Below are 11,318 nucleotides of genomic sequence, written 5' to 3'. Positions count from 1 at the left end.
AAAACAACTAAATCACACAACATCTGCCTGAGGGCCAGTGGTGTGGCCCTCCATCTTGCAACAGGTCTTTATATAAGTATTTTAAAAACTTAAAAGAAATCTAATATGTAACAATCAAGCAGAAGGACAATGCAGAACAAAAGAACCGTGCCTGAAGGTCAATTTCACATCCTTTACAAGAAACCTGGACCCGTTTCTTCACTGGTAAAACCCTGTCACCAGGTCTAAAGAGCCATTACATAAAAGCAAGCAGCTGGATGCAAGTATGGAAATTTTAAATATTTACTAACGATTGTATAGAAGAGTTTAGTTGTGAGACTAAGAAGGGCAGAGTTGCTTTTAGTCAAAGGATTGCATACTCCTCTAGAAAACAACAAAAACACAGTAAAACAAAAAATCCAACTGATTATCAGTTTACTAACCTTCGTGTTTAAATCCTCAACTAAGATGTTAAAAAATGCACTTGAAACACTTGAACACAAAACAGGGTGTACCTGCTACGACAAAATTACTTTTCTTTCCAGCATACTCTTCATTAGCTTTTGGTGCTACATGCTGAAGAAACTAGATTTAAATCAGTGAATGGCAAGTGTCAGCAGGCAATGATTTGCACTACACTGGTGGCTCCATTTTGATCATCCTTTTCTTCCACACTTCCTTTTTTTAAACTTTTAAATTGAAAAATCAATCTTCCATTTGGAAATTCAGAGCCAGGTCTGATTTTCTTTGTCACCTCTGGTGACACGGTAGGATATCTCCAGAGTCCATTCTTATTTCTTGCCGATCCCATTTGTTACTTTTGATTTGGAGTGCCGATTCCTCCTTCTAGATGAATGGCTTTCACTATTGACTGAATGTTTTGGTGGACTATTGTCAGCACCTGCTGAGAAATAAATATTTTTTGACTATGTATATAATTTGACATTGTCAAGCTCTTGTCTGAAAGACAGTAAGGCTATCTAGAGCTACAATATTTACACTATGGATTATTTCAGGCTAATACAAACTGACTGATACTCGTTCTCCATCTAGTGGCCTACTTTAAAAAAGCAATTCTTAAGACTTGCATAAAATTCTTCCTCTAAAAAATTCAGAAGTTTGCTATGGCAGAATATAGTGGTGAAACATCAGTAATTAAACCTCCACATTTTTAGTACTGGCAGGTACTACTATCAGAAATTAAGGACTATGGAAGCAAGGTCACAGATCCTTGTAAGGGTATATTTCTTGTTTTCAGTCTTTCATATAACAAATCATGTTTGACTGAGAAAGCAGAGGGAGAGAATTGGGACTGAAACAAGAATTCAAGAACAAAACATGAAAGAGGCTGAAGTTTGTAATTAATGATGTAACAAAAAGTCAGAGAAACATTTGCTTGGCCAGATTTCTCTGGCATATATAAATGGGAAAAACATGTTGAGCGCAACAGTTTCGCTCCAAAACATAAAAATCCACAAATTTACTAAAGTGAGAATAAATTAATATCAGCATCCAGAAAAACCATGTATGAAATACAAAGAAGGTCTGCTCTAGATGCTTTTCAAGCATAGGATAAATAAGAAGTATTTTTAATGATACAAACACCTGGAACAAACTCTGACAGAGATAACTTCCAGGTGTGAATCTTGGTATTTGTTCAATAAGCAAGACCACACACTAAAGAGTTAACAGAGGAGGCAGGTAACTTAACTGACCTCTTGTGTAGGGAAAAGAAGTCAGGGAAGGAAGCTGCCTTTGCTTAGGACATAGAAAGCTTTTTATGATCGTCAGCACTGCATTGACTAGGCAAGTGTCAAGTAAGAACACAAACTCCAGGGCACATTCTTGACTGTTTCTTAACAAGCAGGAATAAAAGCACAATTCACATTCATATGTTTCAAACCAAAGATGCAATGTTCAGAGATAAAACCTGTCTATAACAATTATGAAATGCGTAATGCCCCAAATCTACAAGAATAGCCTGGAATAATAGCAGAAAAAAAAAAATCACTTGCTTCATTAAAAAAATAAATACATTTCCAAGAGTTAGAAGAAAAAAAGGCAGTAAAGCAAAATAGCTTTGCAGATGATTTATCTGTATAGCTCCTGCAAGGATGTTTAAATAAGTCCAGTTGTCTCCAAGGTAAGTTTCTCAAGCTTCATTTCCTAGTGCTCAGCCTTAATGCTACCACTTTGAGAATATAGGTGCAAAAGTGCCAATACCTCTACTGAATTTAGAATGAAGCCAGGAAGCATCTGGACTATATGGGCTGTCTTCACTTTCTGATAAGGTCTGCAAAAACAAGAAGGATACATGTCATTGGGATGCTGGTGGTTCTTGTGATCAACACTTCTGTTTGTAATTAGACTTGTAAATTTAAACTCTGGCAGAAGTCCTCATAAAATATTCCACAAGTACTTAGGACTTTTCCCTTCCTACTTCGAAGGTACAACATACATGATACAATAAGAACTCACCACTTGCCACGTGATCTGTTGTGTAACCAAGTATTCTTAATATTCCCCTAGCATTCCACCTGTACAATAGGAACATTAGCTAACCATTCATCCCTGAACGCTTTGCTAAAATTACAGCCTCATTTTGAGTAACTAAGAGGACAGCATTCTTTAGAAACCACAGTGTAATTTGGGATCTGTCCAAGGTCTGCTGAATTCAGAGTTCTTTCTATTGACTTCAGTTAGACTCTGGACCATCCCCCCTTTACCCCCATTTATACTAGCTCTGGTAAAGAATTCTAATATCTAGAAGCTTTGCAGTTTTAACTCTGGTATAAGACAAAAACAGGCTTCCTAATAAAGTACCTTTTCTCGGTGGCCGTAGTATTCTGCATACCAAACCATTCCATATAAACACAGGAAAGTTGTAAAGGCCTAAACAAGGGAGGAAAAGAAAAAGAAATAATAAACTGTAAAACTTTTTCCAAGTTCCTTGCTGGTTCAAGGTCTGAGAGTCCCTGGAGATTCTGCATTCAGAGACTTTCATGCTCTGTTTCTCTCTGCATCTTTTGTCAGGATGAGTAAGACTCGTGCTTCAACTTTAACATACATGTAACATTGTGCTACCATGGGGTATGCAGAACAATTCTCAGTGGGAGCATGAGAATACATACAGATCACTCACATACATACAGGATACACTGTCAGTATGATTTGTGTCCTCAGCCTCTACAGTCATCATACAAAGGCAGTTGATAGGCACTTATAGGTATATAATCAGGAACAACCAGTTTGAGACAAAAAGAATTTTCCTTCTCCTTGCCCGACCTTTCAGGCTGGGTTACACATTTGGTTTTATAGTGCTCTGATCTGGGAAGAAACTCAAAACTTTTCTCCTCTGAAGTTTCAGGAATAAAATTGCCATGCTAAACAAGAGAACAATAAATCTGACTACCTATCACCTGTTCAAAACTGTGTTCCCAACTAGAAAAGAGAAGTATTTGTCAGCCCATTATAAATGCCTTATTTCTCACTGACTATTAAAAATGTGTTTGGCATCAGAGTTACAAGTCTAGCAAGATAAACATCAATCTACTGTTATAAAATGTGCATTTCATGCTGCATTTGCAGTAATCACACTGAAGTACAGAAAGTTGCAGGCTGAGTGAGAATGATTTGCCTGATAAAGGAGAGTTGTTTATGTAGTTGTAAGACTTGAAGTGTGAAACAACATGTGTTACTTACTAATGCTATTCATTAAGTCCTGTTCCTTTCCAGTGGGCACTATAGGAAGCACCTTCAAAATTAGCCTCAATCAAGCTGACATTTTCTCGCATACAGGTAAAAAGCCCTATAACTAGTGTTTGTTTCATTGTTAAGCACTGGTAAAGTGGCTATATTCTTCTATGTCAAGAAATAAGAAAAAAAGTTATTCTAGTCCCTTCAAAGTATGTTCTAAACAATCTCACATTTGCTTTTCCTAGGACATGCACAAAGCTCTTTACCAGCATTCCCCCCACAATGATCCCCCGCTGCCAATGTTCTAGAGAGGAAGCTATTTAGATGCTTTCAATGCTTTTGCCATGCTTATGTTTCACAGGAGAAGTCTCACTTACCACACAGAGAAGCCAAAACACAACATACAGTATTTGTGTTTTGGAAAAAAGGTCCTGTCCAAACTTTATGCACACAATAGCTTCAAGGAAAGCAATAACCCTGTGGGTAAATGAAAGAGAGAGAGAGGGAGGGGAGAAAAAAAAGTGGTTACAAACACTAAGGATTTAACTCACATGTTCATAACCCAGACCCCAGACTGTCAGCTCTAAACAAGGACTACTCTCCAGTGAGCACACACCTCCCCAACAGTACCATTAACTGAAATTCTTTAGGAAATTTATTTTTCTTTCTATACTTTTCTTTAGCATAAACAGCATACAAAAAGAGATCAATTGGTAGTTCACAATTCCGCAAGCCTCTGCTTGTCCAGGGAACAGGCAGGAGTGTGTGAGAATTTATCTTTATACCTACCACTGTGCTTCAGCCCTCACCAGATGTAAATTTCTTTTCCATGCTAAACAACCTATAGACTCCCTGTTAGGTGAACTAGAACTGTGCTTTGGGTATTCCTCTACCGGATGTAAATTTACTACAAACCTAAACAGACTACTTTGCTTGCTTCAGATGGATTTTAATGAGAAAATTAGCAAGAAACAGCATTTCGAATTATCCGAGAATCCATGCATTTGTTTGGGTTTATGTGTAAACCCAGGTCCACATTACAGTAGAGGATTTGGGGGGAAACGCAAGAGGAAAAATTGCAGTATTTACTTTCCTCTCTGGCATTATAAGAGCCAAAACAAGCATCTCCAGCTTCTCTCTTTGTTACCAGACTCAAAGCTATGGAGGCTTGTCCACCACTTGGTGGGAAACAAGAGATTATGAATCCAAAGCTTCCACCATTTGCCATAGAAATATACTTAGTTTGTGGAGGTCCTGGACACAAAATAACACCTTTTTAACCAATACAAGTGTAGACATATGGCAGGTGCAGCAAAAGTGTAAAAAATTGATTCTCCTCAAGCTGAAGCAAATCATGAAGAAAACTATTAAATTTTTAAAAGTTTAATACTTAGCTTGTTCAATAGTGACTTTGAGGTTTTACATGAGCAAATGCATGAACGCTCCTCCTCAGATGTGTACAGGCACACTTAATATCAAGTCAAGTGTTCCAGTCTTCCAAGCTCTGCAGGGACACTGCAAGACACATTCCCTACCAGCACTCTCCACAATCGGGGAGCTGCCAAAAACAGCTCTACTGCCTGGCAGACAGGACCCAGCTCCCTCCATGAAAAAGGGAGGAAAGATGTGTGCGTAACTTAACCACTGGTATTGCAGAGATGGTCCTGGTGCAAATAATTAATTACAGCTTTCTCTGTACCATCTAATGTGACTTCCAGCATGATGAGTGGGGCCAAAACTTAGAATTTTGGAATTAACACCTCATTGACCAATACTGCAAATTAATGAGGTGCATATTAGTAAAAACTTGAGAGCAGTGTTACTCTGTTGGATCACAAACTATCTTTCTTTCTTGGTTTTACATTATTCTTACTGATCAAGCTACAGATTAAAAATTAGTCAGACTGAACTACAGCAGTGGGAACAGAAAGACCGCCATCAGGAAAAAAAAAGGCAAATGTATGAGGGTATGATATACTCGAAGGCATAAGCAAAACAATAGGCTATGTTCAACAAGGACTCAAAAAGTTATACAGCTGTTTGTGCTGCACTTATAGAATCTTTTCATTATTCTTGTCAAGAATACTTGGATTAAGTGCGTTGTACAATAGGATAGCTATTACAGTTAAAGAAGTGGTAAATAAAAAGACAGAAGAATGCTAAGAGTGAAAGGTATTAGTGTCCTACTGAAGGGTGATGAGAACACTCAATAGAACTACAGACACTAAGTTTTTATTCAGTCAAAATGGTCTTGTAACATCCTAACAGCTAGTCTTTTTTGAAAGGCTTCACCTTAATGAAAACGGTGCAATTTGCAGCAGAGCTGTTGCACTGGCCTTTTTCATGCCTTACATCACTTACTGTCCATCTATTGCGAGTAATGCTACAGGTTCCAGAGAACATAGTTTCATACTAATGCAAAGCACTGATTTTAATTATTCCCATGATTAGGCTGTCACACATTCAATTTGTGCCTTTTGAAGTGTGTCTTGATCACCAGAGATATGAATATTCTATATACTTGCTTTTAATTGCTTCAGAAATTATATTCTGGGTAGTTAAATTACTGGAACAGTGCTGCTTTTCCAACAACAGGAACTCCTACCATTGCTCTTTTTTCTAGCAGATTACAGAAGCAAGCAGTATCAAGGAGAACACTTACTCCAAGCACACTTCCCATTATTAGATCAGACTGCAGATGAATACTCTGTTGCAGTTCTTGTTATGCAATCGTAAAGAGATATTTGGGCATCTATTTAATAAATCATAGAATAGTTTGGGTTGGAAGGGACCTTTAAAAGTCATCCAGTCCAACGCCCCTGCAATAAGCAGGGACATCTTCAACTAGAATCAGGTTAATCAGTATTTATTGACATATATTACATTAATATGTTCAGTGAGAGCTTTGAACCAAGGATGATTGTTTCTGTAATCCTTAACAATTTTTCAGAGCCAGAAGGCAAACATTCAGCATCATATTTCCCTTCAGTTTGCAAAATAATATGTTTACATTCTTTCTCTTGGATGAAACAGTAGTTCATCTTTCTTTCCTCATATCGCAGAACTTGAAAATTCTTCCCACAAAATTATAAAATTGTTTAAAATGTGTCTTCTGTAAGACTCTAAAATTACCATCTATAGTTGTTTATATAAAAAAGGAAATTTTCTCATCTAAATTCCTAAATCATTTAAATACAGATTTCAGTAACATGTCTGTACTCAATTGCATATCTCCAAAATATTAATACAGTTGATCTGTAACTACTAATATGTTTATGCACAAACAGAGCAAGGTTATTTGATTGTAATTGTAAATTAAGTAATCATATTAACTGTGCAATTAATTAGTTATCTTCAGTACTAAAGCACCATCCGTACTAAACCCAGAAAGACGTTACTCTGCTGTGATTAAAAAACCCCAATGCCTTTTTAAGGACTCTGTATCATACAGCCTCTCTTTAGGAATCATAATGCATGTTTTGAGCAGGGTGATACTCCCTAAGTAAGGAGGTTTAGTCTTACAGAAAATATTATCAACTCCTACTCAGCAACAGTAAAACTAAACAAGAACAGAGTTACTATCTTTTGTATGTCCATTGGATGTTATGGTCGTAAGTCTAACACAGTAACAGATCCATCCAGGAAGGTGATAAGTCAGTGAAAGAGGTGAATATTTAAGCCCAGCCAAACCCAAGGAGACATGCCATGTTCTCCAGAGTACATTTAAAACAAGGGTAGAAAAACCCTTCCATTACAATGCAGCATGCTCTGCTCTCATCTCAATTAAATATTGAAAAAGGGGTACGTGGTGGTGTAGTGCACCTGGAAACATGCCTTCCAGCCCAGCACTGTTCCTAAAATTCTGTAACATCCCTGAGACTAACAGTAAAGGTGAGATAAATTTGCCAGAGTACTGTCTCTAAACTAGATCTGAGTATTCTATGGATCACTGACATGCTATTCCAATTTAAAACAGTAATAGATTCTTCTATTAAACACACAAATGGTTCAGACAATTCTGAAAACAAGACATACACTAATCTTGACAAAGAGAATGAAATAGCTGTTTTAATTTAAAATCATTGCCATCAGAAATTAGCCTCTCAATCTCTTAAAATATTTTTTTTTTCCTTTAAGATGTGATTTAGGATCTTTTGTGTTTTCCCATTTGTAAGCTTCCAAGTCATAAATAAAAAGGGACACTACTACACTGCTTATTTACAAGAAGCTCTTAGAACACTACAATAGCATATGCTATTGCACTGGTATCCAGACCAGTACATTTTAGTCAAGCCATCTAGAGAAGGAAGTTCTCACCAGAAGCAATCATGTAAACTCTTCATTTAAAGGTCTCCTCCAAGAGACATGTTGAAAGAGATTGTAGCCAAGGTAACCACTGTTCATAGTATTATTCTTTTCCCTCTTTGAGAACAGAACAGAAATAGTTGATAACTATGGTTTGTTTCAGTGTCTTCTGCTGTGATTCTGCTAACAGCAGCAATGCCCACCTTGATGGCCAGGTAAACATTGCTCCAGTGACAGGCAAGCGGTAGAGGCAAAAGCTTTATCCTTCTCACCTGTCTGAGAATATGGGCAGCAAGACGAATGCTACTTTGAAGGAGTCTAGTTTTATCCAGCGATTTCTAGTTCTTCCTTCTGTTCTTCTCCTTACTCATTCCACCACCTCCCATGTCCTACCTCCAAATCCAGAATTTTCCTTTCCTCTGAACTTGTAAAAAAAGGAAACCTCTCCATACTGTCCTTTATACTAAAAACAACACGTGACAAGGACTGGCTTCATGCAAAGCCTGCTCCTGTGCTGGACTCATACTTAACGCTTGTCCAAGTGCTTCAAGAATGCAGCTAGAACACTTACCCAAACACCCAGCACTGAGTTCCCACCCTCTTGCACTGTGTATCTGTAAGGTACGCATAGTATTGCCTGAGAAGGGAAACAAGAAAATTCTTCAGCGGAGTTGAAAGTCCCCAGAGTACTTACATTGAGAAAACACATTTATGTTACAAATGTATCTATACTGAAAATGAACTGCTGATGGTTAAAATCACATGTGATCATACTGGATGTCTACCAGATGGCTTCAATTCTAGTAGGACAGATTATCACATAGATCGAATAGCTTGAAACAACACAGAAAACAATCCTGAGAGCAAGGACTGGGAAAGTACCCAAACTAGTAGGCTAACAAAGCTACACATTTGACTCCTGCCTCTCCAGTGAACCTACAATTCTTTTAGGCAAAGTGCAACAGCTTAGAAAGAATTAGAGAATCCCCCACTTTTTTCAGCTTGTCTTTAATTTATTAACAATTGTATATTCTTGAGATGTGGGCTTGAATCTTGAAAGAAACTGAATATGGCTATTCCATACCCTGGGTGAGTGCTCTAACCACTGGCATGTTTTCCTCTCGAGAACAGAGTAGAATTTCTCACTATTTTGAAAACAGTCTGGAGACCATTCTGCTCTGTTCTTTATGCTCTTTATGCTTCTAAATTTTAAGAGTTTAGAGAGGAGAATTCCAAATAAGTGGGACCAAAGTTCGTTTTCTCAGTTTCTGTCTGATTTCCACTGACAGATGGGGAAGACAAGTGTTATTAATCCAACAATACAAGGATTGTTTAAGAATAGACTTCTACACGTTGCCAAGTGCCATAAAAATACTTAAAAGCTCACCTATACAGGAGCTTACAGGATGTTTAAGGTGTTCTAGTTAACCTTGAAATCAGTCCACATAACTTGAGACATGAGCAGCTGCAATTTAGGAATAAACCAATGTGCGGCTGCCCTTTAAGTGTCCAAGGTGATATTACTTTACTCATGAATGGGAAATTCCCTGCCTCTTAACTTCAAAACTGTGTGCATTCTACCTACCTCCAGCTATGTCACAGGAAAAAAAAACCAACAAAATTAAGGGGACTGTTAACAGCATGAAACACTGTGCACAACTAAAAGGAGGTTAATGTTTCTACACAACCGTTAACACTGTGTGTATACTGTCCTGTTACTCGGAATACAGTAATGCTTTATCTTTTCTTATAACATGCGAACATTTCCTGTAAACAAGCAGAATAAGGAGCTCAATTAGAAAAACCAACAGCTTTATTTTTCCTCATCCACACTTTTGTGAGCACCTGACTCAAATTGGATAGTTTCACACAGTCCTCAAGGATAACATATGCAGCTAACTCACAACACAGGCAGACGCTATACAAATAGAAGATGGAACAGACTGGTTCTGCATCCCTATGGAAACACCGATGTTTATATACATTCCACCTTACTAGTTCACTTGGCAGAAAATACACTTTATTGAAAAGTGATGAATGTTTTATTTTTCATGGTGGCAAAAGTATAAATTTCTTGAAATGTGCTGTACTTATTCACAAACTACATGCAGTTCTTGGGTGCTTAAAAGTCAAGCTACTTTAAACATAAGAAAAAACACCACGGCAACAAAATTACCTTACAGTGGGTGCTGTAATGATTCCTATGAAGAGGATTCTCCCCCAACTTAAAGGGTGGCTTGCTTGGAACACAAAGATATGTTTCAAAAAGAATGTGTTCAACTCAGTCAGCTTAAAAAAAAAAAAAGTTAGTTAGTAGTGTTCAACTTACGTAACCCCTAAATGAGTTACTACAGAAATCATACAATGATTAATACAGGAACTAAAACATGGAAGGAAAACTATGCTATACTATAGCCCTGCTGGTTAGATTGAAGATTTAAAGAGTCTAAGATTCCCGCTCTAGGACAAGCATGGAATATACTACTAAAACGAAGAGTCCTCTGCTAGACACCTCTATGCAAGTATTTGCTCTCTTTCCAGAAACCCATTAAGGGACCAGACACTAATTCAAACTGAAGAGGTCTTCTGTTAACTTTCATACCCTAAATCAGGTATGATTAACTGAGGGAAATTTGGTAGAGGAGTAGAAGAGATCATATAAAGAAGAAAAAATAATAAAATCAAGCACAGTTCTCCTTTTAAAGACTAAATCCAGCAAATTAAAAAAAAAAAGTTTAGGTTTTAGTGAAGTCTGCTAGCATTTGCATGATGAAGTACCAAAGCAGTTGGGACTTATGGAGTCTTCCTGGATCAAGGCCAAAATTCTGAGTATCACTGATCCATCCAACAGTCAAAGGGGAAAAAAGAAAAAAGAAGAAAACACATCCACCCAAAATCCCACTGTCTAGCAGTTTTTTAAAATGTATCAATTGCAAAGAGCAATCTGATGCCCAGTACAGCAATCTGTAACATTTGGGTTTTTCCCCTACACATTCTGTAATTACACTCCTGAACTATCGTGTAAGTCCCATGAACCAATTCTGTATTATCATTTAACTGTATATTTCAATGATGGACATACATTGCATTAGAATATCTTCTAGCCAAACACAGCCAGGAAGTAACTGAGCTGATGGCAGCTTTGATTTCACAGAATTTATTTCTTCCCTGCCAAATGATCATGAAAAGGTAGATCCCAGCCACTCTTTGAAATGAAGACTTAGGGTCAAACCAGCGAACATAGGTCCAGCTGGCTGGGGTGAACTGTAATACAGCTCTCTTGATTTTCCCTGTGGTTGTGTGAATGTCCCTAGAAAAAGAGAATGGCTGAGGTAAAC

At 37.5% G+C, this 11,318-nt stretch overlaps 1 protein-coding gene across 1 annotated transcript; it reads right to left on the bottom strand.

Annotated features, from left to right (window-relative positions):
* Window positions 1–476: 476 nt before the first annotated feature.
* Window positions 477–11,292, bottom strand: LOC104616578 (phosphatidylserine synthase 1; the record flags this gene model as incomplete). The annotated part of the gene is made up of 7 exons (XM_010281627.1): window positions 477–880; window positions 2,203–2,272; window positions 2,803–2,871; window positions 4,053–4,152; window positions 8,552–8,617; window positions 10,157–10,271; window positions 11,151–11,292. Coding segments are annotated over 7 exons (672 nt in total), but the record flags the coding sequence as incomplete, so codon positions are not given.
* Window positions 11,293–11,318: the final 26 nt, after the last annotated feature.

Source organism: Phaethon lepturus, unplaced genomic scaffold (assembly GCF_000687285.1).
Source record: "Phaethon lepturus isolate BGI_N335 unplaced genomic scaffold, ASM68728v1 scaffold32742, whole genome shotgun sequence".
NCBI lineage: Eukaryota > Metazoa > Chordata > Aves > Phaethontiformes > Phaethontidae > Phaethon > Phaethon lepturus.
Note: the sequence above shows the minus strand (reverse complement) of the source record. Positions and strands in the feature narration are given on the sequence as shown.